Below are 10,728 nucleotides of genomic sequence, written 5' to 3' on the forward strand. Positions count from 1 at the left end.
CGGCCATCACGTATTCCCAGTCCATTGAAAACTGGGACGACTTGGTAGACCCGAGGACACTCGCTTTCTACAACCTCGGCCCCGATTCGTCTCCCTACGTCTTGCGGAGCCTTGATATCGAGGGAAAGAAGAGTAAGCTTCTGAGTTCGTCAGACTCGACCCTGTGGCTGTACTTGTTTGACTTGCTCTTTTTCTTATAAAATTTTTCCCTTTCGCAGAGATGATGACGAAATTCAACAAGGGTATGTATGAGAAAATGAGGTCTAAGAAAGACGAACCCTTGTCGAACCTCGCGAAGAAGGTGGTTCGTGTGAAAGGCAAAGTCTCTTCCATTACTCCGACGACCTCGACCACACCCGTGGTTTCGGGTGCCGAGACGACGAGGACGGCTTCTCCAGCCACCTCGGTAGAGGAAATCCCGACACCTGCTTCCAAGAGGCCTCGTACATCGGACAGAGGAAAGGAGGTCGCCTGCTCGTCCACTATTTGGGACGACGAGAGGTTGGCGACGGATCGGGCTCACGGGGTCGTGAATGCTGAGGACCTAAAGGTGCTCCCAGGTTCGACCCCAAGTGAGTTGATGGGTCGTCACATCCATAAGCTCGTCCAGGTAACCTGTTTGTTTTACATGACGCATCTACATATATGCCCCCCTTCTTATTTATTCCTTCGCATGTCTCTTTTTTTTTTTAGGTGTTGGGGGAAGCCATCCATTTTTCAGCGGAGTATCTAGCTCAGGAAGCCAAGGTCGAGTCCTCGCTTTCTCGGATCAAAGTCCTGGAGATGGAGAACTCGAAGCTGAAGAGGGACTTGATAGCCGCGATGGAGGACGTTCACCAATACAAGGACGAGGTCAAAAAGCTAGGTGACGATCTTAAGGTTGAGCAGCAGCTGGTTCTGGAAAAGGACGAGTAGCTCGCAACCGCGAAGGAGAAAATTAAGGTCGTCGCCTCTAGGGCCATCGGGGGCTTCCAGCAGACCGAGGAGTACAACTTCGTGCTCTTCAGCTGGTATTTTAAGGGGTTTGAGCTCTTGAGGAGGTATTGCATCAAGCATCCTTCCGGGGTAGATTTGGAGGTGCTGGATATGGAGGAGGTCGACAAGGAGATCTCTGCTGACGAGGCCGCCCAAGCCGCCGCCACCGAAGCTCCTAGGGACGTTCCTGATGCTCGCGTCATCGATGCCCCTGCCCTCGATGCCCCAGCTGAAGACGATGCCGATCTGGATGTTTGAACCTGTTATTAAGAAGTTTCTTTCTTTCTTTTTTTTTTTTTTGAGGTGCCTGACATGTTTTTAAGGTTCAATTTCCAGGACAACTAAAAAATTTTCATGTGTATTTTTAGCCCAGTGTTTATGGGTTGTTTTCTATGAACAATGGCCTTTGGTTTTTAGGCTTTTATAATATCGTATCTACTTGGACATGTTCTCCTGTATGTCAATTTTTTGCATTCGTCAGTAATGTGCATCCGTCGATGCGGAATCTTATTACTTAGGCATTTTTTGTTTTTGCCTTCGTCAGTAATGTACATCCGTCGATGCGGAATCTTATTACTTAGGCATTTTTTTGTTTTTGCCTTCATCAGTAATGTACATCCGTCGATGCGGAATCTTATTACTTAGGCATTTTTTTTTGTTTTTGCCTTCGTCAGTAATGTACATCCGTCAATGGGGAATCTTATTACTCAGGCATTTTTTTTGTTTTTGCCTTCGTCAGTAATGTACATCCGTCGATGCGGAATCTTATTACTTAGGCATTATTTTTTTTGTTTTTGCCTTCGTCAGTAATGTACATCCGTCGATGCGGAATCTTATTACTTAGGCATTTTTTTTTTGCCTTCGTCAGTAATGTACATCCGTCAATGCGGAATCTTATTACTGAGGCATTTTTTTGTTTTTTGGGTCTCCGGGACTTGGTACCTGTATGAACACATTATTTGAACCATCATTTCATTAATTTTGACGAATTGGTACATTCTCGATTTACATCTGTGGGTGGTACTTCTTCAAGTGTTCTATGTTCCAAGGTCGCGGGAGTTTCTGTCCGTCTAGGGTCTCCAAATGATAGCTACCTCGTCGGGAGTAGTGCACGACTTTGTAAGGTCCTTCCCATGTGGGACTGAGTTTCCTGTGGGCGGAGTTTCTAGTTGCAGTCGTCACCTTACGTAAGACGAGGTCGCCAATTTCTAGTCTTTTGAGCCTGACCCTTTTGTTATAGTATTCAATCATCTTCTGCTGGTACTTCATCGTCATGTTCGAGGCTTTGTCCCTTACCTCGTCTAAGCAATCCAGATTGATTCGAAGCTGGTCGTTGTTGTTCTCCTCGCGGAATACTTCTCACCTGGTGCTTGCCATACCCACCTCGACTGGGATTACTGCTTCAGTGCCATAAGTGAGCCTGAAAGGCGTCTCTCCCGTGGGGTTCTTGCGTGCATGGGCCCACAAGACATTGGGCAATTCTTCGGCCACGCGCCACCCAGCTTCGTCTGAGTACGTGCTTTGATGATTGAGCAGGCGTTCGATTAGTTACTTCCGTTTGCCGTTCTGGGTGCCCGTGTGACGAGAACTTATTCTTGATACCTAGCCCTGAGCAAAAGTCTCTAAATCCTGTTGTCTGAACTGTCGACCATTATACGAAATGATCGTTTGCGGAATCCGAACACCTCCAAAATTATATTTCTCCACACGAAGCTACGGGTTCTCGCCTCTGTGATCGTTGCTATTGCTTCTGCTTCGACCCATTTAGTGAAGTAGTCGATAGCGACGAGCAAGAATCGTACCTGTCCTTTTCCAAGGGGTAATGGGCCGACGATATCGATCCCCTATTGTGCGAATGGCCAGGGGGAGGTAATCGTTGTCATCTTTTCTTGGCGGCCTGGACGTTCCGAACCTCGGCACTTATCGCACCTCTTGACGAGCTCCATAGCGCAACCTGCACTCATAGTTGGCTAGAAATATCCTGCTCTAATAACTTTGCTTACCAAGGATCTGGGCCCGGCGTGGTCTCCGCAAATCCCTTCGTGGATTTCGTGGAGGACGTACTTAGCTTCTTCCTCGTCGATACACTTCAAATAAGGCAAGGAGAACCCTCTTTTGTATAAGGTATCATTCAAAATTGTAAATCTGGCCACCCTTGCTTTAATCTTCCTGGCCTCCATTGAGTCATGAGGGAGATGCCCGTCTTGAAGGTATGAGACGATCGGTGCCATCCAACCACCTATGTTCTGGATGGGGAATACTGGGACTTCCTCGATGCTAGGGTATTTCTGAATCTCCATGAGAATCTCATTGTTCGTTGGTTCTTCTTCGGACGAGGCCATTTTTGCGACCTCGTCCGTCGCTGCATTCTGGTTTCTTGGGATCCAGACGAAATTCAACTTGTCGAACCCACGAGCTAAATGTTTAATCAGCTTGAGGTACTTCTGCATCCTCTCTTCCTTCGCCTCATACTCTTCCCTGATCTGCCCTATTACCAGTTTCGAGTCGCTCTGAATAAGCAGGTTCTTAATCTCGAGGGCTTTGCCAAGTCTCAGTCCTATCAGTATGCCTTCGTACTCAGCCTCGTTGTTGGTTGCCGGGAATTTTAATTGGACTCCATATTGGAGTTTTTCTCCATCGGGGGTGTTTATAATGACCCCTACTCCTCCCCTCTTTTGGGTTGACGATCCGTCAGTCTGAATCATCCACCGTTCCACCTCATTTTTGTCGTCGTCATCGTCTGGAAGGGTGAACTCCGCTATGAAGTCTGCTAGAGCTTGCGCCTTGATGGCCGTTCTAGGATGGTATTCGATGTCGAACTGGCTGAGTTCGATTGCCCATTGGACCATTCTCCCAGCTGCTTCAGGCTTGTTCATGGATTTCCTGATGGGTTGATCCGTCATTACAAGGATAGGGTGTGCTTCGAAGTATGGTCATAGCTTTCGTGAAGCCACTATTAGGGCGAAAACAATCTTCTCAATCCTGGGATACCTGGCCTCTGCTCCTTGGAAGGCTTGGCTGACATAGTAAACTGGGAGCTGCTTCTTATCTTCCTCTCGAATTAAGGCCGCACGCGGCGCGTAAGCGATGTCTTGCCGGTATAGATAAAGGCTTTCCCCTGCTTTTGAGGGACTCAAGATGAGTGGCTACCGAGGTAACGCTTGAGCTCTTGAAAAGCTGCCTCACATTCGTCAGTCCAGGCGAAGGCTTGCTTCAATGTTTTGAAAAATGGGAGACATTTGTCCGTCGCTTTAGAGACGAACCTATTGAGTGCAGCTATCCTTCCTGTGAGCTTTTGGACTTCCTTGATGGTCTTGGGTGATGCCATGTTGAGTATTGCTTGCACCTTCTCTAGGTTTGCTTCTATTCCTCTCTGGGATACCATAAACCCTAAGAACTTTCCTGAAGCTACTCCAAACACACACTTACTAGGATTGAGCTTCATTTGGTATCTTCGGAGGGTGTTAAATGTCTCTCCCAGGTCGTCCAGGTGAGTCAACTCTTCTTTGCTCTTGACGAGCATATCGTCCACATATACCTCCATATTTCTCCCAATTTGCTTGCTGAACATCTTGTTTACCAGTCTTTGGTACGTTGCTCCTGCATTCTTAGTCCGAAGGGCATTACCTTATAGCAGTAGAGTCCCTGGCTTGTGATGAAAGCAGTTTTTTCCTGATCTTCCTCAGCCATCTTTATCTGGTTGTAACCTGAAAATGCATCCATGAATGTTAGTAATTTATGTCCAGCCGTAGAGTCTACCAACTGATCTATCCTCGGCAGGGGAAAACTATCCTTCGGGCAGGCCTTGTTCAGGTCCGTGAAGTCCACACACATTCTCCACTTTCCATTTGCTTTCTTCACTAGCACGACGTTGGCCAGCCATTCGGGATAGTAAACTTCTCGGATGAAGTCTACCTGCAACAATCTGTTAACTTCTTCCGTGATTGCTTGGTTTCGTTCGGGGGCAAAGACCCGTCGTTTCTGCTGGACGGGTTTTTTCTTGGGATCTGTCTTTAACTCGTGCTGGATTACCTGGCATGGTATACCCAGCATATCTTCGTGACTCCATGCAAATATGTCCAAATTTCTTTTAAGGAAACGGACGAGTTCATTCCTCATCTCGGGGCTTATGGTTGTACCTATCCTCGTCACCTTTAAGTTTTCCCCCTCAACGAGTTCCACCGTTTCTAGGGCTTCCATGTTGTCTTCTTTTTCTCCCTCGATCGTCCATGTGTGGTTTTCTCCTGCAGCCAACACGGCCTGGTAGCATTCTCTGGCCAAAACTTGGTCTCCTTTTACCTCACCAACTCCGTCTTCGGTTGGGAATTTTATCTTTAGGCAGTAGGTGGACGTTGCTGCTTTCCACCGGTTAAGCGTGGGTCTCCCAATGATCACATTGTATGAAGAGGGGCAATCTACCATTAAAAAGTCTAGATGACGGGTCTGCTGCTTCGGGTAGGCGCCTATTGTGACTTTTAGTGTCACAATGCCCTTGGGATATACTCTGTCACCGCTAAAGCTGACGAGGGGGGACTCAAACGGGCGCAATCTACCAGGACCTAGTTTCAACTGTTGGAAGGCCGATAGGTACATGATGTCTGCAGAGCTACCGTTGTCGACAAGGATCCTTTTAGTGTTGAACCCTTCAATTGTGAGTGCTATCACCAGAGGGTCGTTATGGGGCTGCCTGACTCCCCTCGCGTCCTCTTCGCTGAAGAATATATCCTGGTTCATCCGTCTTTGTTTCAATAGGGGTTCCATATGGACACTGTTTACTTGTCTCTGGCATGCTTTCTTGAGGGACTTGTATGATCCCCCCATGAAAGGTCCTCCTACTATTGTGCTTATCTCCTCGATCACCTCTTGTGGTTGAGATTGGCGACTCTCGTTCTTGGACGAGGGCTCTCGTTGGCTCGTGTCGCCCTCCCTGAACCTGCTGGAGTCTGCCTTCTTTACGTACTTCTGAAGTTTTCCTTTCCGTATCAATTCTTCTATCTGTCCTTTCAGATCTCGGCAATGTGTAATGGCCATGATCCTTGTGGAATCGGCAGTATTTGCTTTTGTCCCGCACACTTGGTGACGAGTGCAAGGGCCTTGGCCACTTTAGGTGGTGTTGATCCTGGATCTGTGTCAAAATCTTGTCAACAGGCATAATTAGAGGTGTGAATTTTACCGGTCGTGGAACTTTCTCGTCTTTTCGTCTGTCAATGTCACCTCCCCGGCGACTTGGGCGCTCCCTCTTTTGTCCCCTGCGTTCGTCTTCCTTCCTTCCTTCCATCTTTGGCTTCCCCTCGTTCATGATGGCCGCCAGTGCGTCCTCAGCATTCATGTACTTTTGGGCCTTCAATAGTATCTCCGCCATTGTCCGGGGCGGATTCTTTGCTAACGAGACGACAAATTCTCTGGACTTAAGCCCTGCTTTAAATGTCGTCAGCTGGACCTTATCGTCCGCGTCGTCCACCTCTAGGGTCTCTCGAGTGAAGCGTTTTACGTACGACCGCAAGGTCTCCCTCTCTCATTGCTTAATAGTGAGTAGGTGATCCGCTGGTCTCTTGGGGCGTTGCCCCCCGACAAAATGGCGCAGGAAAGCGTTACTTAACTGTTCAAAGTTGTCGATGGACGAAGTGGGCAATCTCGTGAACCACTCTCGTCCAGCTCCCTTCAGCGTAGTGGGGAAAGATCGACACATGATCTCATCAAGGGGCTGTTGAAGGCCTAAAGTTGTCTTGAAGGTGTTAAGGTGATCTTGGGGATCCTTGAGCCCATCAAAAGGCTCGAGCTGAGGCAACCGAAATTTCGCCGGTACCGGTCGTTCTAAGACTGCCATGGTAAAAGGGGAGTCCGTTGCTCTGACCATTTTATCCAGGCTTCGGTCGGTCTTTTCTTTGATGGCATTTCTTAATTCATCAATCTCCTTTCTCATCTCTTGGAGGATGTCGGAATGCTATTCCTCTGGGGTTACCGTTCTCCGTCGGTCACTTCTTCCATGGCTATCCCCTTCGTCCTCTTGGACAGCTCTTGACCGGTTCTCTTCTTGCTGTAACCTCTGTCTCATCTCTTGATTCTGTCTGGTAAGTTCTTCGACGGTGGCTGCGAGATTTCGGACTTGCTGCGCCAAGGCCGCTGAGTCCTGGTTGGATTCCATCTGGAGCTGGTAGGGACCACGTTCTGGTTGTATGAGAAAGTCGGTTCCCACAGACGGCGCCAAACTAATGAAGCAGTATCTCGTCAGTTCCTCTGGGATTCGTCCAGATGGTTCCTGGCAGTACTCTGACAACCTTTAGGGAGCAAGAACTTATTTGAGTGGTCACCGGTGTGGTGCCTGCCATAACGCCTTCGATGGCAAAGTCAGTACGAAAGAAGGCAATAGCCGAAATATCAAGAATAAAATTAGTTCAGGTTGTGATGTCATTTTTTTGTACCTTGTATTAGTGTTGTGAGGGTTTTATATACCCTTGGGGATTATAGCCGTTGGAGTGTTAATGACTCCCTGATAACGTCTCTGGTGGAGTTATGGACTTTAATGCGTTCCCATCGGTTCGTCCAGCTGGTCTTGTAACGGTTGGGGCTTTATTGGCAACATTGAATGGCATTAACTCTTTTTGATGACGCGGATACTGGTCATGTTCATCCGTGAAGGCAGCTTTGTCTATGCTTATCTTCGTCAGTCCCATCATTTATAAAACTTCTTGATCTCGTTCTTTCGTCTATAGGCCTTGGTTAAGGTCATGGCTGTAGCTCATCAAGGATGAGAATTGAGCAAAGATAATGAGAGGTTAAGTAAGGATAACAAGAGTTTGGCCCACAAGCTTAAACATCAAGTAGAGAGGAATATGACTGGTCAATGAGGTGAGGAACTTGAAGGGTTAGATGAAGAGTTGAAGACTAATATTGTTGAAAAGGAGTCTCGTTTGGATCATCTTCAAGTGTCACGCCCCGAACCCACCTATAAAGATAGGCACGTAACAATTGCCGCACGTTTATAAAGTAAGCACCCTACAAGTGTGCAAGGCCTTCTTAGCAACTAAATTTTATCCTCAAATTTAAATCAAATAAATCCAAAATACCTCAAAATTATTTCTTTAAGAATAGATATTCAATAATTTAATAGGAACAAAATCCAAACCTTATGTACATAATGCCAATTGGCTAATAATTATAAAACTATTAGAAGATCAACCAATCCCAAAATCACTAAGCTTCTTTTCCTGCTCATAACACAACATCAAAGTTCTCAAAACTTGCTATTCTTCACAATTTGAAACTGGAGGGGAAAAGGGGATGAGCTAACAACTCAATAAGTAACTAAAATCCTAATAAGTTCTATTAAGTAATAGATCTGTAAAGTAATAAGATGTAATATGAATCTTTTAAAGTTATAATATACTATGAGTTTTCAAAAATAACTAAAGAAGTTTCATAGTCTTAAAATAATAAGTTGCAAACAGATCACATACTTTAATCTTACAAATATAGCATAGATGGTTTAGAAAGTAGTCAATTTTCCATATATCAAAAGCTATAGCTTATAATAGGTTCCAGTTTTTCATATATCAAAAGCTATAACTTACAATAGATTCCAAAAATACATAAGCAAATTTAATGAATCAAAATAGTTCAAATACTCAAATATTTCCAAAATCAAATATGTAGTTCTAAGGACTCAACATAGTTCAAATATTCAAACGTAATTCATAATCTTAACAATCTTATGACTATGGTCTCGCTATATCCTCGTGACTAGGTATCAGAGTACTAATGAGTAACCCACATTGGCTGGGTATTAGAGTACCAATGAATAACTCACATTCGTTTGGGTATCAGAATACTAATGAATAACCCTCATTGGCTGGGTATCAGAATCAATTCATAGGCAGATTGTCCATAATCATATATATGAAATCATAGTTTCTAACAAAAATATATCTTATTCAAATACATATATATATTGATGATGCAAAGAAAATCAGTAGGCTGGATGCTTCGGACTTGAAAGGACCACTTGTTCTCTCAACGGCCTGAAAAAAGAAAGAAAAGCGATCAAAGGTGACCGGGGCTACTGGCCAAGAACCCTCCGATGGCAAAATTAGTTTTCTCTCTATATTTTTGGGAGTTCCAACTTTTTGGGAGCAATAAAAACTTACCTTTGCTTTGTCTGAATAAGCGTTTATATAGTGTTCTAATAGAAGGTTATCACAATTATAACCTCCCCTGGATTCAAGGAGGCGTAAGTATTTAAAAATAACTTCCATAACCGTTTAGGAGTTATGTACTACAACGGATACCTGGAAGTTACGCGTAAAATAAGGAATTGCCTTGGGATTTTTTTTTTTGTTTTGCCATCAACTTAATCATGCCGTCATAAGGACATTTGTTGATTTATTCGTCTATTTTTTTGTAGGGATGGCTACCATGAAGGAGAACAAAGGCAAGGGAGTTGCAGACGAGCCTACTAGGCAAGACGCCGAAACTAGAGCTCGTCCTGCTGCTGGTGACAAGAGAAGCCTGTCGAAGGCCATTAATCTTGAAAATCTCCCCAGCCGGAGAGCGAAGCATAGGAGGTCGTCCAAGCCTGGAGTCGTCTCTCCTGCTGTCCCTGTTCCTCCTCCATCTCAATCGCCGTCCATCCAGATTCTTGACGTGGAGTCGTCTGAGCTTGCTCACCCTCCTCCGCCTAAAACTAGTGTTCCTACCTCGTCCCAGCCTCCTGTTGAAGTCGCGTCAAACCTCCTTGAGAGTGAGGACTTGGCCTGGGAAAGGTTTGAAAAAGCAGTTTCTGGCGAGGATGTGGCTGCATGCTATAACATGTCCTTGAAAGAGTTTGAACACTCAAGTGTCCACAATCTTTTCAAGGTAATTGATATAAATTTCTTCTCATTTTTTTATTTTATTTTATTTTATATTTTCCTCATCATTAAGCTTATTTGCTTTGCTTAATACGAAAATTCGTAATTGCTTGTGTAGGCCATGTCAAAGTTCATAGCTGCGTCCAGGCAGGCTACTCAGCTGGATAAGACGAGGCTTTTATTGGAGAGGAGAATACAGGAAGTCAAGGACAACTGCAAAGGCTGGGCTGAAACAGTGGCTAAGGCTAAGGACGAGGCCAAGGGTTTGCTAAACCTCGTTGAGGAGCTAAGAGTTGACATAGTGGAGAAAGACACTCGTCTTGACCACTTTCAAAGGAAGGCTGACGAGTTAAGCAACTCCCTTGAGAAGGCTAAAGACGATGCAGTGGAGGAATTCAAGGCCTCGAAGCAATTAACTGACCTTCTGGACGCCAACTACGCGGCTGGATTTGAAGATTTTCGCATGGAGGCGAAGGAGAAGTTTCCAGAGGTTGATTTCAGCCCTATCGTCCTTCAATTAGGGGGTGCTGTTAGTTCTTTTCTTCAGACTAGCTCTGAAGATGTGAATATTGAAGACGATGCCTCGACCAAGCCTGCCCAGGACGACCCCGATGCCTGATGCCCTTGCTATCCAAAGATTTTATTATTATTTCCTTTCAAAGTGTTTTCTTCTCTTCTTCTTCTTCTTCTTCTTCTTCTCTCTCTCTCTCTCTCTCTCTCTCTCTCTCTTTAATTTAAAATGTATTCAAGTACAATTACCTCGTCTAGAGTGTTCTGGACGAGTTTATTAACAATTGTCTTTTAATGCTTATTTTATAAGGGTTTTTGGACAGTGGTCGTCTACCCTTTGATCTTTAATGAATGTTTATTTTCATTTGTTGCTGTCGTTTAATAGACGAGTTTATGC

General features: G+C 45.1%; 1 protein-coding gene across 1 annotated transcript; it reads left to right on the forward strand.

The window, feature by feature from the left end:
• Positions 1-9,382: 9,382 nt before the first annotated feature.
• Positions 9,383-10,451, forward strand: LOC142606879 (uncharacterized). Its single transcript, XM_075778243.1, has 2 exons — positions 9,383-9,828; positions 9,940-10,451. The coding sequence occupies exons 1-2, from the start codon at positions 9,388-9,390 to the stop codon at positions 10,438-10,440; spliced, it is 942 nt and encodes a 313-aa protein (XP_075634358.1). The 5' UTR covers positions 9,383-9,387; the 3' UTR covers positions 10,441-10,451.
• The last annotated feature ends 277 nt before the right edge of the window (positions 10,452-10,728 follow it).

The sequence above is a fragment of the Castanea sativa genome, chromosome 8 (assembly GCF_040712315.1).
Source record: "Castanea sativa cultivar Marrone di Chiusa Pesio chromosome 8, ASM4071231v1".
Classification (NCBI taxonomy): domain Eukaryota; kingdom Viridiplantae; phylum Streptophyta; class Magnoliopsida; order Fagales; family Fagaceae; genus Castanea; species Castanea sativa.

What these genes read in the sequence shown, in the direction of transcription:
- LOC142606879 (XM_075778243.1), top strand. Translation starts at nt 9,388, where the DNA reads ATGAAGGAGAACAAAGGCAAGGGAGTTGCAGACGAGCCTACTAGGCAA. An exon ending in GTGTCCACAATCTTTTCAAG is followed by an intron (nt 9,829 to 9,939) that starts GTAATTGATATA and finishes TTGCTTGTGTAG; the next exon opens with GCCATGTCAAAGTTCATAGC.